General features: G+C 39.6%; 1 protein-coding gene across 1 annotated transcript in view; it reads right to left on the bottom strand.

The window, feature by feature from the left end:
• Window positions 1-220: 220 nt before the first annotated feature.
• The window catches only part of LOC120534850 (5-hydroxytryptamine receptor 3A-like), a 39,585-nt gene continuing 15,833 nt past the window's right edge, over window positions 221-23,972 (bottom strand). Inside the window, exons 5-9 of the mRNA XM_039762363.1 lie at window positions 22,367-22,536; window positions 18,197-18,357; window positions 15,063-15,270; window positions 10,218-10,427; window positions 221-778 (exon numbers count right to left, since the gene is read on the bottom strand). Of these exons, the coding sequence (XP_039618297.1) occupies window positions 522-778; window positions 10,218-10,427; window positions 15,063-15,270; window positions 18,197-18,357; window positions 22,367-22,536 (1,006 nt within the window). The 3' untranslated portion in view covers window positions 221-521. The remainder of the gene's footprint in view (window positions 779-10,217; window positions 10,428-15,062; window positions 15,271-18,196; window positions 18,358-22,366; window positions 22,537-23,972) is intronic.

Raw genomic sequence — 23,972 nt, 5'->3', positions numbered from 1 at the left:
ATCCAAACCTATTACTTGTACACTACACTGGTTCTAGTTTTCGCAGCGTAATTATATTAAACTAATAATTACAACATGACTTATCAGTGCATCTATACTATATTCTTGTCTAGTTGATGCTTATAAATAATTCTATGTGAAAAATTATTTCTGTTTCTCTATATATGAATAAATCTATGCAAAATGTATCTTAATTTTTCTCTATACGTCATTTTAATTTTCTGTTTCAATAGGTTAACATATTCAGATATGTTGGAGGGCAGCAATTTGAAGCACCGCCACGCCCTGAGTGGCATGAACTCGAGCTACGCCACTGCCCACGAATTTGATTTTTGAAGTGTTTTCAACTTGAAATTGCTGAAATCTTCAGATTCCTTTCTAAAGTTATAGTGTGTTTTTAATTTGAATGCACAATTTCTAAAGATTGCTTTTCTATTAATAACATTTCTAGTAATAATCAGCACTATATACAGGTTATACATTGCCATGTGCGTGATTCCATTAGGCCAAGGTGCTCAGACTTAATTGCTTGCCCAGACGGCTGCCACAGCTGTCATACTGACCACAACTGTGAGCACGTAGAGGATGCACAGCAGTCGGTCTATGACAAGTGCTGCCATTAACCACTGAGCCTTGTTACTTTCTTCTTCACTGGCCTTCTCCAGATGGTTCCTGATTGCAGGGATTTGCAGGTGCAACATCTTCAGCAATCGCACTTCATGACTCTCCTGTTCAGTTTTCCACTCTTCTTTCACCTCATTCTGCGCCCTGCTGACATCTAAAAACAGAACAACCAACACAGGATAAAGAACAACAGGACAACAGTTGAGAAAACCATTCAAACAGTGCATTCTGCACAGCAAAACGTGAGAATATATGAATGTAACCATATTTTTAAGTATATTAGCATATAATGCATCTGTCTCTCTGTCCGTCTGTCTGCCTGCATGAAACACCTTGGTTCACAGGGACTGATTTTATTAAAATCTGGCAGAATTATTCTCCAAAGAAATTTTTTCCACTGAAATGTGCACATTTTCGAAATTTCAAAAGTAACACGAGCAGTACAACATAAAAAGATCCATCTGTTCATTTCATTAACATGCTGAATCCAAGGTTAAAGTCGGGATGAGACTAAAACCTATTCTAGCAGGATCAGTTTAAGTCCTTGTAAACTGCATGCACTCAAGAGATGTACATTTTAAAGTCACTCTAACATACACATCATTGAAATGTGGTGGAGAAATCCTGTAAAGTGCATTTAGGAGTTCATGGTCATGTGCACCCGGTAGTGTGTGCGATTGGCTGCAAGGAGTTGATGAGAGACTTGGTGGAGCCCATGTTCATGTGCAGACATGTGCAGTTCAGCCGATTTCCCCATTAGGGGTGTGTGATTAGGCACCTGCAACTACTGAAGTATAAAAGTAGCCTTAGTAGGAGAGAGAAGGACAAGAAGAGAAAAAATAACGAAACGAGAAGTTTGGAGGTTGAAGGAAGGAAATGAAAAGATAAAGGAAACAGGATTGTGGCAAAGCTGATGTGGCAGTGTGGGAGCAAGCAGTTGGCGTTCACAAGGCAGGGTAGCTCCTGCTAAGTACCCAAGGAAGCAAGTGGCCAGTTGCTCCGAATGGGCTCCTACTGAAGGCTGAGGGATGGCAGCAGGGAAAAGGAGCAGGGCTTGCAGGATTACCGACTGAAGGTTGAGGGATGACTGCGCTTGTTCCTGCTGAGAAGACTGAAAAAGAGTGAGCAGAGGCGATGTCAGTTTTAGAATGAAGTCCCAAAACTTGTATTTTTTTTAATGGATGGATTCTGACAATATTTTGACCTGGGATTTTAACCTATGTGTTGGATTAATTATTGTTGTTATTAACCTAAACTATGAACATTGTTTTTATTTTGGACCATTTATTTACCTAAGAAGAAAACTGCACTGCACTTTTGATTGGTTGAACATTGTTTGTATAATGATAGCACTTAGCACTTTTGATGCATCCACTTTTACTATGACATATGTCCTCGTTGCCCAGTCCTTCTCGATTTCATGACTATCAATATCCCGGCTGCAAGGGAGGTATGCCAGCATCAGGCTATCTGGGTCTGACAAGATCTGTTACATATAATGTGAGAAGCATCTATTGCAATAATCATAGCTGTCTGTCTGTCCACATGAAACAACTTGACCCACCATGTACTGATTTTATTGAGATGTGCAACACTTTATTCATCAAAGAAATACAGTATTTGAAGAATGCTCAGTTTTTATTGATAAGTCTCAATGAAAGTACAGGTTGCACTGTACAAAGTTTCAAATTTGCAAAAAATCCCTTTGAAAAGCACTCATGAATTTGCAGACTTGTCTATCTTAAAACAGAGAGGCATTCTGTGTGACTCCAAATTGGTTTACTGTCTCAGTTTTACCTTGAGAGCAGTTACATCAGCCTTTATATTTTGTAGGTTTTCCTCCTTTACTCATCCAACAGTCACTCAGATGCCCAAAAAAGTGAGTGAGAAGCTGTTGAAGGCTTGCATACACAAGCAGCTCACCCAGCAGCACCCTTCACTTATGTAAGCATATATAAGACTGAATTGATTAACTAATACTATAAAACTAGTACACATTATTGTAAATAGCCAATGTTATGATCTTGTAGCTGAATGGTGTTCACAGTGATTAATTAAACGGGAACGTGAAGCTGCCCTAAGTGACCTAAACATCAGATGGGTTTAGAACTGGAACTGTGGTGGATCTACAAGTAGAAGATTGGAGCTGCTAAGCATGAATCTATCATGATCCTGTGCATTTTTGTAAATTATTTATTTATTTATTTCATGTTCTAGCTCTTGAATTGAGCCACACATTGTTATAAAGATATCTAACGCTGAGGAATCTGATGGAATCGTTTGCTTTTTGATCCACAGCTTAATTTTAAAATTCATTTTCAATTTGGGAAGTTTTCCACCGCCATTTTGTTTTTTGGTTTCAGCTGCGCTAGTCTGTCAGGGTTTGTCCAATAGGGGTGTGGCTTTAGAGGGCATGAGCCTGTCAATCATGATACAATAGAGTTAAAGGGTCACTCTAGGCTCATGTCCTTATTCTACTACTCGGATTGTAAAACCCATCATTGCTACTTATTTTCTTGAATTCATGATTGATTTTTATTATTGATTTTGAACTTTCTGACCTCGATCTGGTCTTGTGGTCTTGTTCTCCTGGTACGGCCCCTTGCTTTTTTTCCCTTTAGGTCTTTACTTCCAGTTATCCTATTTTTCACTTGCCCTTTGGGCAGAATATGGCAAAGACCACACTGGCTGCTAATATGGCAGTTTTCACTCTGCTGATTACTCGTATGACAGACAGAACTGGGTTTACTGTTTATCCATCCGTGAAGTGACTTGAGACTGAAATTAAAATCTTTAAGGTAAGTGTCACCTTTCATATTCCTATTATCTATACTAATAAAAGGCAAAGCCCTCACTGATTGACTGACTGACTGACTGACTCATCACTAATTCTCCAACTTCCCGTGTAGGTAGAAGGGTGAAATTTGGCAGACTCATTCCTTACAGCTTACTTACAAAAGTTAGGCAGGTTTCATTTCGAAATTCTATGTGTAACGGTCATAACTGGAACCTACTTACGTACATATATACGGCCATAGCCTACAGCTCAGTCGCCGTGTGAGGTGGAGTTGCGTCCCTCATCGTCACGCCTCCCACTTAATTGAGTGCCTGCCCATATAAGGCCGTCCGTCAGCAGCTATCCAATAGACATGCTGCCGTGAAATATTCACTGGTGAAGGACTGTGCTTATGCAAACGAAGATGAGATAGTCAGGGACAGAATAGTGTTTGGCACAAACTCAGCAAAAGTGCGAGAGAAAACTTTTAAGTGCCGGGTCTGAGCTAACATTAAATAAAGCTGTGGACATCGCAAGATCGCACGAGATAGCACAAGCACAGCTGAGAAGCTTCGATGCATGTACTCTGAGCGGCTCATGTGAACTGACTTTGCAGGACTGGGAAAGGTAAACCCGTGCATGCAGTGTGTGATGTCTCAGATAAAGAGGAAGACGAGCTGTTTATTGATGCAGTAAGAAAGGAACAACCCTCTGACGCTGAACAGGCCTTTGTAGACATATCAATAGGAAAGCAAGGTGTAAAGCTTAAGTTTAAATTAAGTTCATAGACATGCTGCCACTAAATATTCGCAGGTAAATCCACTTAACTTAATACCGGGAATGCCTGTTAAACATCTTAGATTCATGAGTACCGATTTGGGTAGTGAACACTTCGATTAATGAAACCTGTTATCTTTACAACGGTTGATAAACACGGAATGTAACTTGAACACAACACATCCTCCAAATATGAACCTGATTGAAAGAAATAATGATAATCAAATCCTTGATGACAGCAACACTCATAACAGTGACAAAACTATTACATTGACAATCATGTTACGTTATTTTAAAAATGTTTCCTTTTCTTTTTCATAACTTCTTTAACACACTACTTCTCCGCTGCGAAGCACGGGTATTTTGCTAGTACAATAAATATGTTCCTTTATAAGTGCTTACTTATACTTTTAATGGTTTACTGTGTTTTAAATAATTTTAATAGATTAAGGGGGAGTTTTTTTTCAGTTTCTTTTTTCCTTTCATTGGCTAGTATAATAGAATAAATTCACTCAGAAAACTCCACAAAGAGTTGGGGAATTGCCCCGTATAATGTCCGTCAGACATGGTGAAGATTTGAATAAGAATTGATCAAAAACCAAAGCATTTGACAAAGTACAGAGTTGAAATTAGGATTTACAGTAATCCCTCCTCGATCGCGGGGGTTGCGTTCCAGACCCGCCCCACGATAGTTGAAAATCCGCGAAGTAGAAACCATATGCTTGTATGGTTATTTTTATATATTTTAAGCCCTTATAAACTCTCCCACACTGTTTATAAATATTCCCCGCAGAGTTATACAGCATAAACCCTTTGTATTCTCTTAGATATTAGGTAAGATTCATTGAAATTATGTATGTAAGTACACTGTTTATATACAGTAAAACCTAAATATTATTTTAAAGATATTGAGTGTCTCCGATATCACATATGTTACAGCCATTACGATAGACAGGCCACCAGCAATAAATACGTACAATGCAAGAAAAACAGTATACAGTAAATGTGTGTCCAGTGACACTAAACGTACGTACATGTACTAAGTACTGTAAGTAGAAAATTAATTATGGTTACTCACCAACAATGACATGATGACTTGTCCGATAACAATGAGTTTAATTTTACTGCACAACAAAGGAGAGCGTTACAGCTCTTCTAAAGGAGCCTCTTCAGGCAATTGTGTAGCACTGCCATTGTTCTTCTTCTGGCAGTCTTCAATCCAAATCCCTAAAGCAGATTCCATCCAGGCTACTGCCTTATTACATCCACTTACAACTCGTTTTGCACCCTGGTTAAAAGGACACTGCAGTCATAGATATTCCTTTCCTACTTTTTAAATAAAAAGAATCGTAGCCTCATTGATGCTCTAATGGCATCCTACAGCGGTGTCAATTTTCCCTTCCTTCAACAAATGCAAAACGTTTACCTTTTCGGCAATCGTTAATATCTTCTGTTGGCGCTTGGGCACGGCCCCTGAAGCCATAATGAAGGGCTTGACTATGCACAAAGATAAACAGAAAAGAGCACAAAAGTTAACTCTTTACATAGCGAAACACGTTGATGCTGAATGAGTGAGACGAGACTTCCTGGTTAACACTGCATTCAGCACACAGGAACTTAACTGTGCGCTCTGATTGGTTAGCTTCTCAGTCAGGAGAACTTAACTGCGTGCTCTGATTGGTTAGCTTGTCAGTCATCCGCCAATAGCGTCCCTTGTATGAAATCAACTGGGCAAACCAACTGAGGAAGCATGTACATTGGCATCCTTCAACAGATGCTCTACCAGACGGTTGTGGCGAGTGCCCTCTTTTACGCGGTGGTGTGCTGGGGTGGCAACATAAAGATGAAAGACGCCTGGACAAACTTGTTAAGAAGGCAGGCTCTATTGTAGGAGTAAAGTTGGACAGTTTAACATCGGTGGCAGAGCGACGGGCACTAAGCAAACTCCTGTCAATCATGAATAATCCACTGCATCCACTGAACAGTGTCATCTCCAGGCAGAGGAGCAGCTTCAGCGACAGACTTTTGTCACTGTCCTGCTCCACTGATAGACTGAGCAGATCGTTCCTCCCCCACACTATGCAACTCTTCAATTCCACCCGTGGGGAGTAAATGCTAACATTACTCAAAGTTATTGTCTGCTTTTTTTATTTTTATTTTTTTTCATTTTTTCATTTTTATTACTATTTAATTTAATATTGTTTCTTTGTATCAGTATACTGCTGCTGGATTATGTGAATTTCCCCTTGGGATTAATAAAGTATCTATCTATCTATCTATCTATCTATCTATCTATCTATCTATCTATCTATCTATCTATCTACAGAAAGTAAAAAGACACATTGTCCGCAGAACCCGCGAAGCAGCGAAAAATCCGCGTTATATATTTAGTTATGCTTACATATAAAATCTGCGATAGAGTGAAGCCGCGAAAGTCGAAGCACGATATAGCGAGGGATTACTGTATATACAAAAATGGCGACAGGAAGTGAGTTGGCAGGAAATTACATCAATACAGAGAGACAGACGTGATGTCATCATGGTGGAAATGGAAGTGAGGTTATCAGTATGAAGCTGGAAGTGACGTCATCATGGTAGGTCCGGAAGTGACGTCATCCATGGGAGCCAGAAGTGACGTCATCATGGCAGAGTCGGAAAGTGACGTCATCATGAGTAGCTGGAAGTGACTTCATCCTTAGGAGCCGGCAGTAGGATTGTTGTGGAGTGGCCATTTTGTGAAACCAGAATTATTGAAGGTAAGTTTGTGAAATTGTTGTTTTTCTTCTTTTGCTCTTTTGGAAGAGAGAGAAGCATTTGTACCCAAAATCAACCCTTCATCTCGTGGTATATCACTCACCTTTGGGCTTGTTGGCTGCCTCCTAAGCGCACGTGTGCGACAGTAATATTGATTGTGAGTTTGGAGAATGTGTAATAATAGTTTTTTTCATTTTGCTAATTATTGGGAACTACTCTATTTCGTGTACATTCATTAATGTTATGTTATGTAATCACATCACTTGAAATTACAGTCTGCAGTGTATGAAAGCTACTGAACCATCACAAGCCCATTTGTTCTCCATTTTTAACTCCAATGTAAAGTGCTGTTTAAAAAATCCCATATTAAATGTGCTAGTGGGCCTGACACTGAAGTAACTGCCTGCTTCTGTGTCCACTCCACTCCATGTTTATTGTTCTTATTTTAGGATACAAGAGAACAAAGACCAGCAAGTGGAAAATTAATAACAAAAAAGTTAAGCATTTAAGGCAATGGCAAAAATACAAACATTTGTGAATCTGAATTAATATAAATAGAACTGTAAGCTGTTTGTATATCTGTTTGTTCACCGATCACATGAAAATGGCTGAAACAAATTTTACAAACTTTTGCATGTGCGTTACTGTTGATCCAATTAAAGATTTAGGTATATATTACATATTGGGGGGGGTTGCAATGAGGGGGCAACCCCAAAACCAGTAACGATACTGGGCTGCAGTTCCCATCAGGTAGGAGAGTGCTGGGGCTGATGGGAGGACACCGTTATGAGCACACACAAAGTACAACTAATTTGGATAAGAGTTTCATTGTCTCGCTGGATTACAGACTTTGTCTAAATGTACTGTACGTCCTTATACTGTTATCATGGGTTATGTTTAGCCATGTTGAATTTCCAAACTTTTCCATCTTCATTCTCTGTTTATTTACCTGAGCAACATACAGGCCTAAAAGAAGGGTACGAAATGCCAAAACCTTACGGAGCAATGTTCTTTTCCTTAAAATTTTTAGTGATTTATTTATGGGGTTGCAAAATTTATGAAATGAAGTTTAGTGTCAATTTTTGTGAAACTGTAGACAAATGAATACTCTCCTGTTTTGCTTGCTACTACCTATTTTATGTGATATTATAATATAGAAAATGGATGGATGATTATTATGCATAACCAAAGGCTCAGCTTTAAGGCCACCGACAGGGACAGTAGTGGCCTGCTATGTGTTAGTCGAACATGCAGATGGGAATTTCATTGCACTGTGTACATGTGGCAACAACTCTGAAATAACTGATGACACTGCGTTTTTATCAAAGCAAAACACAGTAATGTGTACAATGGTGTATTTTGGTGTATCTTTGTCTTTAAAAATATGCAGCATGTTTCATTTATTTAGAAAGGTACTGCACTAACCACAGTGAAGTGATTGAGGGACATAACTAAAAAGAGATTTTACTGGTCTGGCATGGATTATTAACATTAGGCAGCTGCAGAAAGCCACACAAGAACATTTGGATGTGTGCCCATGGCTTTAGAGAACAATGTCTTTTTTTAAACCCGTCCCCAAGAAAAAGAGTTTTGTGTTCTGCATCTGTTACATGCAGTAGCTGTGAAATGAAAAATTGAAAACTGCCTGATTTGTTCATTATTATAATATATGCCTAATATTATTTACTAGCTGTTGCCCACCGCACTGCCCGCGTAGTAGTGAAACAGAACAAATTTTAAAAATCAATAAATAAACAGGTATTGTTAGCTAAGCGGAGGAAAGAGATTCTCCAACGCGTGGCCGGGGTTAGAGTGATTCGAACGGAGGCTGGCATGTGAGTGACGAGGGCCCCGCCCTGCTCTCCACTCCTGACGTCACGCTTCCCCCTCCCCTCGGCCCGGAGTCTCTGTCTTGGATTAGCACGAATAAATCGCTCATGCAAGCGAATTATGATACTTAGCGCTATGACAGAAGTCGCAAAATCAACTGGAATGTTGAAGCAAATTATAGAAAAAAACCCGATCTAAATCCGTTAAGTAGTTCTCTCATGAAAAGACGTTGGATTTTATATATAGAGATAACTAGAAATAAAAAATCTTTGTGAGTAATTTGGAAGAATTCATTACTTCTTTTCTAAAACAAGAATGCCAGACCTTGCCACTCTTTCATTTTTCTTTAACAGTTTTAATATTTGCGAGGAAGTATTTTGTGCATTGGTAATGATTTCATTCATGGTAATTTTTTTCATGTTATTTTTTCATTGCAATGTATTTTACATATTATAAGGTTGCAATTTAAACTCTATGAACAAAAAATGGAAGATTGTCTGAAAAGCTTATATAAACTGAAAAGCTTACTTCTTTAAATATTGAAAGCTGGGTTATGAGGCTTGCCTAAGATCACAAAGTGAGCCTGTGATGAGATTTAAATCTCTTGCTACAGGACAATCTAGATGCTTCTGCCAAAATAGCAGGTCATATTTCCAATGTGAGTGACTGTGTGAGCATCACTTTTAAGGACAGGTTCCTGCTTTTTGACTACGGGTTTATTTTATTTTCTTTCTAATGTGGGCTTCCCATTCATGGTTGGTTAATAATGTCGGATTGTGCTCGGTTTCACCACAGCCCTGTAATGGAGTATAAGTAAGTGGGCGCAGAAAATCAAGGAGTGGATGAATGAATCGGGAGCGGACATATTACGTTGCCTTTGACTTGATGTGCATCCTGAGTGTCTGTTCTGATTACTTACTGTATAGGACAATTTGCTTTTGTAAACCTTTTTTATACTTGCATGTTGAAAAACATACATACATTATAAATCTTTTATATTTTTGGCATAACATTCTCAAATGAACATCTTTGAATTTGCATATTTAACTAGGTATCATGTGAATAGACTTAAGTATAATTCATGTAGGTTAAGTTTATTTACTCTGTGTATGCTCCATCTTCTTATCCATAATTTCTTCAGTCTGTATTCTTCGAGTCAATGTCATTAGCCAAAGTAACACAGAGTATCATGTTAACTGCATACATTGATCATTCATTTAAAGTTATAATAAGCAGAAAATAGAAATAGAAACACCTAAATAACAAATGTATAGTCCCAAGCATTTGGCACCTGGTCTTTTATACCCAATCATTTTTTAGCCTGGTGAATTACAGGATGGCTGGGCAGTGAAACACAGCAGCATGGCGTCACTGAACAGGGTGATGTGGCTGTGCGCATATCCAATGAATGATATCTCCATGTATTAGATACAGTAAACAAATGGCACTTCCTTACCAGTTAAGTCATTGCTGCATTGTCCAGTTTTCTTCTCAGATAAACAGTTGGTATCCACAGAAAGGAATTTTGCCAGATATTTAAATAGACATGTCTGTAGCCAGGATGGTATTTTTCGATGATTTGTGGACTGTTCTACCATATGCAAAACTGCTATTGTGCCTAAAATGCTGAGAATCATTATGAGCAAGCAGAGGGTGAAGAAGACACCTGCGAAAAAACACAAAACAGCAGACACTCAGAAGACAAGAAAATACATTTGGGTGTCAGAGGTGTGGCTGACTGCAGTGGTGGTGCTTGGCAAAAGTGGGCAGCTGAGAAAAAGAGAGCTTGGCTGACATCATTAGGAAGCATTCAGCTTGCAGTGTTTCCAGGCAGTCCCTGTGCACATAAAGGGCATAAAGGAGTTGCTTCTGATGATCTTTGTAATTTAGACATTGTGGGTCCTTTCATTGTGAATGGGAGGAATATAGTGGCAATGCTGCCCAAAATTGTTGGGGCTGGGTGAGAGAAAGCTCGGCTGATGTCACCGGGAAGTGTTCCACTTGCAGTGCTTAGAAGGAGTCTCTCATTGCACATGTCCTCCTGTTAGCTCCCGGCATAAAGGAGCAACTGCCAGTTACCAGAGTGAGACCGTGATGTGAGTCCACAACAAAACACTGACATAAAACTAGTGGAGTTCAATTTTTAAAGATACTCATGTTATTTTGTAAAATTGATCGCCTCGAACAACTCATCCATTAAAAGGACAGAATACTGTGATGATAATATTGCAAAATAATCAAGGTCAATTGTGATTAATTGTTAATTTAAAGACGAATACCTAAAATTTGCCTCAAATTTATGGAAACTATTGAGAGTGAAACCCAGAAGTTTCTTGTTCCTTTTGCGGATGACCTGTAGGGGACATAACAGTCACAGGTACAAATCCGGTGCTTTTATTTACAATAATCTGTACCTTTTACAAGCTCCCTCGCCTCAGTGTTGTAACTGCTCCCACACAAGACAGTATACTCTGGTAATTCCGTCAGTTGCTCCCGTTACTCCTTCCATTTTCTTCGACTTCTCCCACTCGAGTGTTGCCTGTCTCCTCTCCAGGCCCTGACTCTTTGGGCCAAGTGGAGAGCTCTCTTTTAACACCTGATTGGGTAGTACGTGTAGTGCTAAATCAGTTCCACTTTTGGATCAGACAGGACCACCCTAGTTCTTGTGCAGTCAGTATCTAGCAGGTTGACCTGGCAGCTTCTGCAGAACTTGATAGGGCAGCCCTATTTGACCACAACTCCCATACTACTCTGTGAGTGTCCATACTGGGGCCCGCCAGATGGGATACTGCCACCCAGTGTACGGAGGGGATGCTCAGCCCATGGCAGGCAGTCTTCCACTGTCCTGTCTTTCCAGTCACCCAAACCCATCCATGGCATCCCTCTTTCCAGTCACCCAAACCCATCCATGGCATCCCTCCATGGCTACTAGGAAGACAGCCCTGGCATGGTGGGGAATATCACAACTCCCCATTGTAAAGAAAGGCCAGGGAGGACCCTGCTCCCCTTTCTCTGCCAGTCTGTCCATCACATGCGACAGACTTTTACCCCTTTCATCGTAGGAAGGTAAAGTAAGAAGTGTGACTTGTGCTCCTAGGTTTTCTGATGTAGTTCTCTAAATTTGTCAAAAATGGACAGGTGCAGTTAAAGGCTATTTAAAATGGTAATAAGTGCCACTTCAGGGTTTTAATCTAAGGTTAGTATCACAATCCAGTGTCATGATGCTGTTAAAAACTATCCAGTATTCCGATATACGTGTCCATCTTGTGTAAGTTTTCAGATTCTGTTGTAAATTTGCTGCTGTTGGGAGTTGTTTTCAAATGCACATCTATTTTAACAAGTTCACTTGAGAAATAATAGCAGTTTGAATAAAGTCTTCTGATATTTATGGGGGCAGCACAGTGGGGGGCTGCACTCTTAGAGCTCACAAGTTAGAAATCAGTGTTTAACCTAACATGTACTTTTCATCTTTGAAATGTGAGAGAAAATTAGAGCAAATGGAGGAAATAATGATCTAAAATGAATACACAAGAAAGTTAATTTACAAAACCAAGCATTATTGCCAGGATTTAATGATTGCCTATCTTAGTGTGTAAAGCTTTGAATTTTAAACCACTTGGCTGCAAATTCACTCCATGCCATTGACTCACAGAACCACTTACTCTGCTTTTACTGTAATCAGAAACTTAAATGCAAGTATACTGTAGCTCTGTACTTGACCAGCACCATCAGGTAATATTTACTGTTTAACAGGTGAAATTCTTAGGATATCTATCTATCTATCTATCTATCTATCTATCTATCTATCTATCTATCTATCTATCTATCTATCTATCTATCATATAGTGCCTTTCATATCTATCTATCTATCTATCTATCTATCTATCTATCTATCTATCTATCTATCTATCTTCTTTGTTTAGGCGATTTATGGCACTCTGTTAAGTACAACTTACAGTGGATTCAGAGAGTGTTCACCCTTTTACTTTTTTCGCGTTTTTCTATGTTGCATCCTTGTGCTAAAATCATTTCAATTCATTTTTCCCCTCCTCAACCCAACACTCAATAACCCAAAAACAAAGTGAAAACAGGATTTTAGAGAAATAAAATAATTGTTGGACCAAATAATGAGAATTCAAATTTATTACAAATAAAAAACTGAACACTCCCATTGACACACATATTAGGACCCTTTGCTATAACACTTGAAATCTGGCTCAGGTGCATTTGTTTCATCAATTTTGAGATATTTTGACACCTTGTTTGAAGTCTACCTGTGGTCAGTTCAATTGATTGTTAATGCACAGACCTGTCTGTATAAAGTCCCGAAGCTGGTAATGTGTGTCAGAACAAAAGCCAAGCCATGAAGTCCAACGAATTACCTGCAGAGCTTAGACTCAGGATTGTGTTAAGTCACAGATCTGGCAAAGGCTACAAATCATTCTTATAACTTTGAAGGTTCCCAAGAGCACAGTGGCCTTCATAATTCTTAAGTGAAAGAAGTCTGGAACAACATAGACTCTTCATAGAGCAGGCCTCTCGGCCAAACAGAGCAATAATGCAAGAAGAGCTATGGTAAGAGAGGTGGCTAAGAACCCGATGATCATTCTGGCTGAACTCCAGAGAACCTGAGCAGAGATGGGAGAAACGTCCAGAAGAATGACCACCACTGCAATACTTCACTTGGGTTTTATGACAGAGTGGACAGACAGAAACCTCTCTCCAGTAAAAGGTACTTGAAAACCTGATTGGAGTTTGGAAAGAGGCACATCAAGGGCTTTCAGATGTCACCAGTGGTGAGGCATGGTGTTGACTGCGTCACTCTGTGGGGTTGTTTTTCAACTGTTGAGACAGGGAGACTAGACAGGGTCGAGGGAAAGCAGAACAGAGCAAACTACTGGATATACTTAATAAAAGCCTACTCCAGAGCTCTATAGACCTTACACTGGGCTGAAGGTTCACCTTCCAACAGGACGATGACTCTAAGCACAAAGCAAAGATAACAAAGGAAAAGCTTATGGACAGCTCTGGTAATGTCCGGAGCTCTAAGTTTAGCCCAGTTGAACATCTCTGGAGAGACCTGAAAATAGTTGTCCACCAACTGTCTCCATCCAAAATGACAGAGCTTGAGAGGTCATTCTGGGGTATTGAGTATTGCATGATGTGGAGAAAAATTCATTTAAATTATTTTAGCACAAGGCTGCAACACAGAAAAATGTGTAAACAGTGAAGACTTTGTGAAGCCATTGTATCTATTGGGGCTTTTCTACTGTTTCCAAATTGACTTTTCTTACTGTTATATTGTACCTGTTTAAGATGTACATAGAAAACTTTTATAATATGTTGAAAAAAATGTAGTTTGCTTAACTAGAAGTGCTAATATTTTACATTTTTAGTTAGTAAGGGTATGAACATCTATGTATCATTAATCCCTTTGTGTTCTAAGCCAACATACTCCAATACTGGGCCATAGGAGAGGTGGAAGGCAAAGCCTGTCCCAGCGGAATCAGCTAGTCAGGCTAACCAGAGTACATGGAGGAGACCTGAGCAAACTCAGGATGAGCGTACAGACTTCACGCAGACAGCAATTGGGCTGCAACTCGAGCACTGGCAGCCACGAGGCAGCATTGTACCACTGTCGCCCATATAATGAGACCTCTGTGTTGTCTGATTCAAAACTGTGGTAATTAATGCCTGTACTGTAACTCTAGAGGACTAACAATTGAGAACAAATGACTGAAGTTAGAACTGAATATCTTAAAAGACACAATCCTCAGTGTAAAGTAAACATTGCCAAATGTGCAGTAAATCTCCCATTCTCTGGCCCAGTCTCTGTCGGTATGAAGGCTCTACTGGTGTCTCGGCTTTTCCCAGAATGATGCATGCTGAGTTAATTTGCCTTGAATGAGTGAGTCCGTATATGTGTGACCATCCATGGTCAACTACGGCCCTGTTTCCACTGCTGCTGGGGTAGCCACCATCTCCCCAACATCCTGATTGATTGATGAGGGGATTAATGGAAATGTATACATTTCAGAATTGTGCAAGACTTCCTCGAAGTCTTCAACTTCAAAAGTAGACTTGCTAACTTCTGATTGGGAAAGGATAAACTGTAAGGTGACCTTATCAGCAGAATATCTACTAAAATCACAACTATTCCCTTGCTATATGGCAACACTTTCCCTTTTCAACATTATGAGCTATGCTATAAGTAACCCCCAAAATTAAACCAAAGAAATGACACTGCATTGAAATAGAATTGGAAGTAACCTAGTATTGTATGAAGATCTTAATCATTTACCAAGAATTGGAGTGCTGTTTGTACTTGGGACGAGATCATTGAGGATCAACAGCAATACTGAAAATCCCAGGACGATGGTGACCTTCACTCCCAGTCTTTCACCTGCAGTGATGGGAATGAACATGCTGCCAAAGTCCACCATGAGCAGGAAAATGGCAGGAGCAATTAGGTTGATGATATATAATGCTGAAGTTCGCTGTAAAGTTATCTGCAGAAGGGAAACACAGATTATTAGTGGCCTCTTTCATTTTTTTTTTATAAATTGTGCTAGATAATAAGAAAGGAATAAATACATCAAGATGAAGTTCAAAAAAGTGCCGAATATACATACTGTATATCTGACCATTTTCATATGTCGGTGAATGAAGAATATGTCTGACTGTCACCTTCATCCTAGGTGACTTACAACATTTGAGATACTCTTACTTGATAAGCAACAAGCCTTAGGGGAATTCATCACAAGAAGGGAATAAATGAACCTGGATTGTGACATGATATTTTATTACTTACTGCTCATTTTGTTTAAAGTTCCAGTAATGGATTTGCTCTCCTATGCTAAATCATTTGCTGCAAAATGTGCTGGTGGTATCCATTTGCCTGACAGCTTTGAAGGGTTTTCAGATCCATACAGGAGGGCTAAAGCTAGTGATGTCAAAGTGGCCACAGGTTATTTGATGAAACCAATTTCTTATTTTAAAAATATTCTTGTGGTTAAGGAAATGTGTTGTTGTTCTTGTTGGCATTTTTCAAAATCTGCAATTACTGGGCCCCATGCAGAGGTTGTTCCTCTTGTTGGTGCTGGGAATAGACACAGTAAACAGATTGAAAATATTTTTTGAAACAACTGTTGTAAATAATTTTTGTACAGAACCTTGGACAAAGCATTTGGCTACATAAATAATGATAATAGCCTGTTCCTGTTCCCATCTCTCAAGGGGGCTGTTAATCTCCCAACACACACAGTAACATTTGATTTGTTAGGTCAATTTACCTTCATAGTATTTGAAGCAGCAGAAGTAGCCAAAGTGTAAAAGGCTTCCTTACTTTTTCTCCAATAGCTGAGCTAGTGTGTCACTCATGGCATTTTTAGGGTCATTCAATAATAAAGCCTGGAATCTTATTAGATTCATATTAGAAGCGAAGAGCATGGTGACACAGTAATTAGGTGTGCTGCTTCACAAATCCTGTGGCATGGATTCCAAATCACAGTCCATACAGAGTTTGTATTTTCCCGATGTCTGCATGAGTTTCTCTAAGTACTCTGTTTTCTTTCCACCCTAATCGTTTTGCAGTTTAGGCTGAATGCAAACTATAAACTGGGTGTAAGAGAGTACCCTGAGTAGGACTAGTGCTACTTCCCCATTCAGACTGGCTCCTGTCTTAAAGTCTGGCGCTGCTGGAGTAGGCTCCAGTTCACAGCAATCCAGAAATGGAAAAAACAGTTAACAAAAATAGAGGGATGGATGGATGGTGTCAGATAACATATAACCAGCCAGGCTACACAGTAACTATGCTGGACACAGTTTCAGATTAATCCTTTTAAAAGAGGTCTGGAATGGACTGGGCATAATTGTTGGACCATATGAGGAGACATCTGAGGTAACTACACATAAGAAAAGCTGCAGGACCAGATGGAGTCAGTCCTTGAGCTCTTAAGGCCTATGCTGACCAACTTTGTGGTGTCCTTTGTCACCTGCTCAGTTTGTCCTCAAGGCTTCAGAAAGTGCCACTGCCTTGGAAAACATCCTGCATTGTTCCTGTTCCAAAGAAGGCAGGCACCTCTTCACTTAATGACTACAGACCAATGGCACTTACATCTCACATCGTGTAAACCTCTGAGAGCCGGGTTCTGGATTATCTGAGTCCTCTTGTGGTAGACCATCTGGACCCACTGCAGTTTGCCTATTGGACAAAGATTGGAGTGGAGGATGCAATTATCTACCTGCTCCACAAGATGTATTCTCACCTGGACAAAGCAGGCAGCACTGTGAGGGTTATGGTTTTTGAATTCTCCAGCAAGATCCAGCCATCACTGTTAAGAGACAATCTGAGAGATCTGCTTGTGGATGAGTCTGTGGTGCCTCCATAATGAACTATCTGTCAGACAGACCACAGTTTGTGAGACTCAATGACTGTGTGTCTGATGTTGTTGTGTGCAACACTGGATCACCACAAGGATCAGCCATGTCTCCTTATCTCTTCACTCTGTACACCTCAGACTACAAACATGACACCAGGTCATGTCACTTGCTGAAATTCTCAGATAATTCTGCACTTATGGGGTCTATTGATAAAGTGGATGAGACAGTGGATAAAAGTCAGGTGGAAAACTTTGGTACAGAAACAATGGTTTGCAATTTAATAGCAAAACCAAAAAACTGGTTATTGACTTTTGCCACATCAAAGATCGTCTATGTCCAGTCACTATTCAGGGAGTGGATGTAGAGGTGGTCCACTCCTACAAGCACTTGGGAGTTCACGTCAATGACAGGTTAGACTGATGTCAGACCCAGAGGAACTACATAAGGAAGGGCAGAGCAGACTCTTTTTCCTTAAGAGACTGTTCCTTAAATGTGGGAAGTGACTTCCTTCACATCTTTTACAACTCTGTGTTGGTCAGTGTGATATTCAACGCTGTGGTGTGCTGGGCTGGTAACACCAAGAGAAGCCCACCAAATCAACAAGGTACTTAAAAGGGCAAGCTGAGTTATAGGACTCGCTCTGGACCTCCAGGGTGTTGTAGCAAAGGAATGTATTAAAACAAAACTGTGAGTGCCATTATGAACAATGCTGCACATCCTCTGTTTGACACACTAACACTGAAGACTTTCCGCCAATGAGTTATTCAGAAGAAGTGTGTCAAGAAAAGAAAGGTTTAAGCAGAGCAAAGATCATGCCTCACACTCAACCCAAGAGTTTAAAATAGGATTATGTGAGTTCAGTAAGATGATTTCCATAGCTGAGAACGTGAGAGAGAGTGAGATGGCTCACCTCTGTGTTGATATCATCACATAAACATGTCAGAAAAAATCTGTGTTTCTGACAGCTGTGCCTGTATATTAATTATGTGTGGATTAAATCTAGGAGGCCAGAAAGCAAGGATTACTCATTAAGAAAAATGAAGTTGAACTTACCGTGTACTTCACTTTACTAAAGAGGTTTTTCCCAAAAGTGAGATTCTCATCCAAGACCTCAATATCCAAAAGTTCCCACTCTCCTCGATTGATGTAATGTGCAAGAGTTATCTCTTTCAGTTCATTGGCACTGAAGATTGATCTCATGACTACTTCTTCAACTTCGTCATTCAGGAAAAAGAAAATGAAAAATAAATTAAGACCGTGCAATGAGTAGGCTTTTCGGTAAAGCGGGAGGTCCATGTATGCATGTCATATTCTGTGTATATATATATATATATATATATATATATATATATATATACATACAGTGGTGTGAAAAACTATTTGCCCCTTCCTGATTTCTTATTCTTTTGCATGTTTGTCACACAAAATGTTTCTGATCATCAAACACATTTAACCATTAGTCAAATATAACACAAGTAAACACAAAATGCAGTTTTTAAATGATGGTTTTATTATTTAGGGAGAAAAAATCCAAACCTACATGGCCCTGTGTGAAAAGTAATTGCCCCTTGTTCAAAAATAACCTAACTGTGGTGTATCACACCTGAGTTCAATTTCCGTAGCCACCCCAGGCCTGATTACTGCCACACCTGTTTCAATCAAGAAATCACTTAAATAGGAGCTGCCTGACACAGAGAAGTAGACCAAAAGCACCTCAAAAGCTAGACATCATGCCAAGATCCAAAGAAATTCAGGAACAAATGAGAACAGAAGTAATTGAGATCTATCAGTCTGGTAAAGGTTATAAAGCCATTTCTAAAGCTTTGGGACTCCAGCGAACCACAGTGAGAGCCATTATCCACAAATGGCAAAAACATGGAACAGTGGTGAACCTTCCCAGGAGTGGCCGGCCGACCAAAATTACCCCAAGAGCGCAGAGACGACTCATCCGAGAGGTCACAAAGACCCCAGGACAACGTCTAAAGAACTGCAGGCCTCACTTGCCTCAATTAAGGTCAGTGTTCACGACTCCACCATAAGAAAGAGACTGGGCAAAAACGGTCTGCATGGCAGATTTCCAAGACGCAAACCACTGTTAAGTAAAAAGAACATTAGGGCTAGTCTCAATTTTGCTAAGAAACATCTCAATGATTGCCAAGACTTTTGGGAAAATACCTTGTGGACTGATGAGACAAAAGTTGAACTTTTTGGAAGGCAAATGTCCCGTTACATCTGGCGTAAAAGGAACACAGCATTTCAGAAAAAGAACATCATACCAACAGTAAAATATGGTGGTGGTAGTGTGATGGTCTGGGGTTGTTTTGCTGCTTCAGGACCTGGAAGGCTTGCTGTGATAGATGGAACCATGAATTCTACTGTCTACCAAAAAATCCTGAAGGAGAATGTCCGGCCATCTGTTCGTCAACTCAAGCTGAAGCGATCTTGGGTGCTGCAACAGGACAATGACCCAAAACACACCAGCAAATCCACCTCTGAATGGCTGAAGAAAAACAAAATGAAGACTTTGGAGTGGCCTAGTCAAAGTCCTGACCTGAATCCAATTGAGATGCTATGGCATGACCTTAAAAAGGCGGTTCATGCTAGAAAATCCTCAAATAAAGCTGAATTACAACAATTCTGCAAAGATGAGTGGGCCAAAATTCCTCCACAGCGCTGTAAAAGACTCATTGCAAGTTATCGCAAACGCTTGATTGCAGTTATTGCTGCTAAGGGTGGCCCAACCAGTTATTAGGTTCTGGGAGCAATTACTTTTTCACATGTAGGTTTGGATTTTTTTTTTCTCCTTAAATAATAAAAACCATCATTTAAAACTGCATTTTGTGTTTACTTGTGTTATATTTGACTAATGGTTAAATGTGTTTGATGATCAGAAACATTTTGTGTGACAAACATGCAAAAGAATAAGAAATCAGGAAGGGGGCAAATAGTTTTTCACACCACTGTATATGTGTGTGTGTATATATATATATATGTGTGTGTGTATGTATATACTGTATATGTATATGTATATATATATATATATATATATATATATATATATATATATAGGGCCGCACCTTCACTATATATTCAGGGGGAGCTGCCCTGGACAGTGCAATACCTCCCCCTGGACGCTGGATGACTGCCCCCCTTGGTTGGAGTGGTTGGTGCCTCAGCCTCCTGCAGGGCTCCATCGGGATGGAGTTCTCCACAGCCCTGTTGGGTTCCAGAGGCGCCACCAGGGAGTGCTGTAGCAGGAGCTGCTAGATCCTTCTGGACATTAGTTTCACCATGCCCGGAAGTACAGCCAGATGTCGGCAATCAAACACCTGGAGCACTTCCAAGTGGCCAATAAAAGGGGCCAACCACTCAACAGCCAGAGTCAGATGGGAGGAGGACAAAGCTTGGTGAGGAGTGGTGGTGGAAGAAGAGTGTGTTTTGTAGTGGTGCTTAGTGTACTGTGATTGGGACTGTGTTGTGGCTGGAGGAATTACGGGGAAGATGTGGCCTCCAGCTGAAGAAAAATAAAAGTTTATTTTTATATGTGCCTCCGTGTAAATCTGTGTCGGGTTCGGGCGCAATATGGTGCCTTTCTTACTATATATGTATGCATATATATATATATATATGTGTGTGTGTATGTATGTATCGCTATATATTGCCATTTTATTTATTTTATTTTGGAACAAATGGTATTCTATATATGCGGTGGGCTGGCGCCCTGCCTGGGGTTTGTTTCCTGCCTTGCGCCCTGTGTTGGCTGGGATTGGCTCCAGCAGACCCTCGTGACCCAGTGTTAGGATATAGCGGGGTGGATAATAGATGGATGGTATTCTATATACTTCAGCCTCAGACCCACTAATTAATGAATAATGAATTAAATAACCAAAACACCTGGAAAAGCAAAATAAAAATCAGGATAAAAATATTGTTAAAAAGTTGAAAAAAAACCTTGTTCATTATTTCCATATGACTGCTTAGTACATTTTAATAAAAATGTACCAGACTTAGTTTTTTAATTTTTACATTGACCTTAAAACACAGAAACTGGGAAATAACAGCTCATTTAATTAGGCTAGGGGTCCAATTAAAAACAGAGGTTGGTTGGAACAAAAACCTGCTGCCACAGCGGGTCCCCAGGACTGGTTTGGGAGCCCCTGATCTAATCCACTGTCTGATTGCACCCCATTTCTCAGATACATAATTCCACCTTTGTTATCTCCCTAATTCTTTACCTTTATAATGGCCTTCCTGCTTTACCCATTCATAAATACAAATTTAATATACTGCCAGTACTTCCTGAGCCCAAAATTAAGTTAATATGTCACTCCTCAACTGGGTTAACTGCATAGACATCCAGTCGAATATCAAGTCCTTTTTAACATTTCCTACTATAAGTTCTTACATCTATTAATCAAAATCAAAATCTTAAACCAGTAATCAAAACAGCACAGGCAAAACAACTCTTAAATTCTCTAAACATTCCTTGGCTAAAATACCCTGAAATTACTTAGTAGACTGAAACTGTATACTCTCAGGTTTATTATGCATTACCATTAAACAAGATACAGACAAGTTCTTGATGTGGAGGTTCCAGTTAAAGTGTGATGGCCACCATGATGTTTCATACAAATACATGCATGTGTGTTCAGGTTTTTATTCCCCACATTCCATGTAAGTGAATGTGTCTTCCCACAGCCTGGTTCAAAATTAATTCTCAGGATAGGCTTTGACTACCTTAACCCTGATTTGTTTAAAGCAGGTTAGGAAAAGGGTGGATGTGTCAGTGTGTGAGTGTGAAAGCTTGTCAGTACGTATCTGCACAGCTGCAATAGTGAACTCTCAGGCAGACTCTTCCTTTCCTGTGTTTATGACACAGATGTTCTGTTTCATTTCTTGCTCAGCATATGAGTATTTGGATTCCTGGATATTTAATTCCAATATTTGGAAAGATAAATCCAGCATACATTATGGTTAGATTTCAAGAGAAGAATAAAATGAAAATATTTCATTTTGAAAAGGCACTGAAATTTGCAATATTATCTGTGTCCTTCCAATGGCCGTTAATACAGATTAATCTTACAGAATAAATATTATTACAGGCTTAAAAACACAAGCTTGCATCCAGCTGTTTAGAGTCTTTTTGTAAACCCCTATGTCCGTTTGTTAGCAGATGTCAATGTGTATACTTTATTTTTCTCTGGTAAGTGAAACAAAACTTACTGTTGTGTACGTAAGGGCCAAAGGTTATGGAGCACTTCTGCGTGTCAAATGGGAATTTCCGTGCATTGAGCATGCAGGTGCTGACAATGCGCCATGGCTTGGACTGACTGATCGTTCCATCATAGGCCACATTTAAAAAGTTGATCTTGACAGACACATCCTCATTGATGCTATTGAGGAAAAAAGACAAAAAATGTAAATCTCATAAGATACAGAATAAAAAAGCAAAGTATGTGTCTAATATCTATCCATGCATTTTTCAAACATGCCTGGTTTCATTTAGTAACATGGGGGGAACTAGAGCCTATCCTGGCAGCATGGGGTACAAGATATGGGAAGCAGTCTGTCTGTCCTTTCATCCATCCATCCTTTCATTTTTCAATGAGTTTTTATAATAAATAACATTCCATGCTACTTCCATCTTTCTGGTTGACTGTTTTAACAGGCTAAATAGGACTATAGTAAATAGTTTTTTAGTGTAATTTACTTTATTTAATCCTTTAGCACTCTCTTGAGCTGTTTTCACATGAATTTCTTTAGAGTTAAAACACATTAGTGTACTTTGGACTTAAAAAATAATGAATATTCCATACATACACTTTTTGCATAAAAAATAACAGAAATGTTCACAAACTCTGCAAAATGCACTGAAGTCAATGAGGAAGGAGGAACTGCACTAGTCTTGAGTGGTTTATAATGGTTCAGTGGTCTTCTAAGTGTCCGGGTGATCCAGAGAAAAGTTATGCTGGACCGATTATTGCTGCCACATACAGTGGTGTGAAAAACTATTTGCCCCCTTCCTGATTTCTTATTCTTCTGCATGTTTGTCACACAAAATGTTTCTGATCATCAAACACATTTAACCATTAGTCAAATATAACACAAGTAAACACAAAATGCAGTTTTTAAATGATGGTTTTTATTATTTAGGGAGAAAAAAAAATCCAAACCTACATGGCCCTGTGTGAAAAGTAATTGCCCCCTGAACCTAATAACTGGTTGGGCCACCCTTAGCAGCAATAACTGCAATCAAGCGTTTGCGATAACTTGCAATGAGTCTTTTACAGCGCTCTGGAGGAATTTTGGCCCACTCATCTTTGCAGAATTGTTGTAATTCAGCTTTATTTGAGGGTTTTCTAGCATGAACCGCCTTTTTAAGGTCATGCCATAGCATCTCAATTGGATTCAGGTCAGGACTTTGACTTGGCCACTCCAAAGTCTTCATTTTGTTTTTCTTCAGCCATTCAGAGGTGGATTTGCTGGTGTGTTTTGGGTCATTGTCCTGTTGCAGCACCCAAGATCGCTTCAGCTTGAGTTGACAAACAGATGGCTGGACATTCTCCTTCAGGATTTTTTGGTAGACAGTAGAATTCATGGTTCCATCTATGATTTCTTGATTGAAACAGATGTGGCAGTAATCAGGCCTGGGGGTGGCTACAGAAATTGAACTCAGGTGTGATACACCACAGTTAGGTTATTTTTTAACAAGGGGGCAATTACTTTTTCACACAGGGCCATGTAGGTTTGGATTTTTTCTCCTAAATAATAAAACCATCATTTAAAACTGCATTTTGTGTTTACTTGTGTTATATTTGACTAATGGTTA

Source organism: Polypterus senegalus, chromosome 9 (assembly GCF_016835505.1).
Source record: "Polypterus senegalus isolate Bchr_013 chromosome 9, ASM1683550v1, whole genome shotgun sequence".
Classification (NCBI taxonomy): domain Eukaryota; kingdom Metazoa; phylum Chordata; class Cladistia; order Polypteriformes; family Polypteridae; genus Polypterus; species Polypterus senegalus.
The sequence above is the reverse complement of the archived record's forward strand: the minus strand, read 5'-3'. Positions and strand labels throughout refer to the sequence as shown.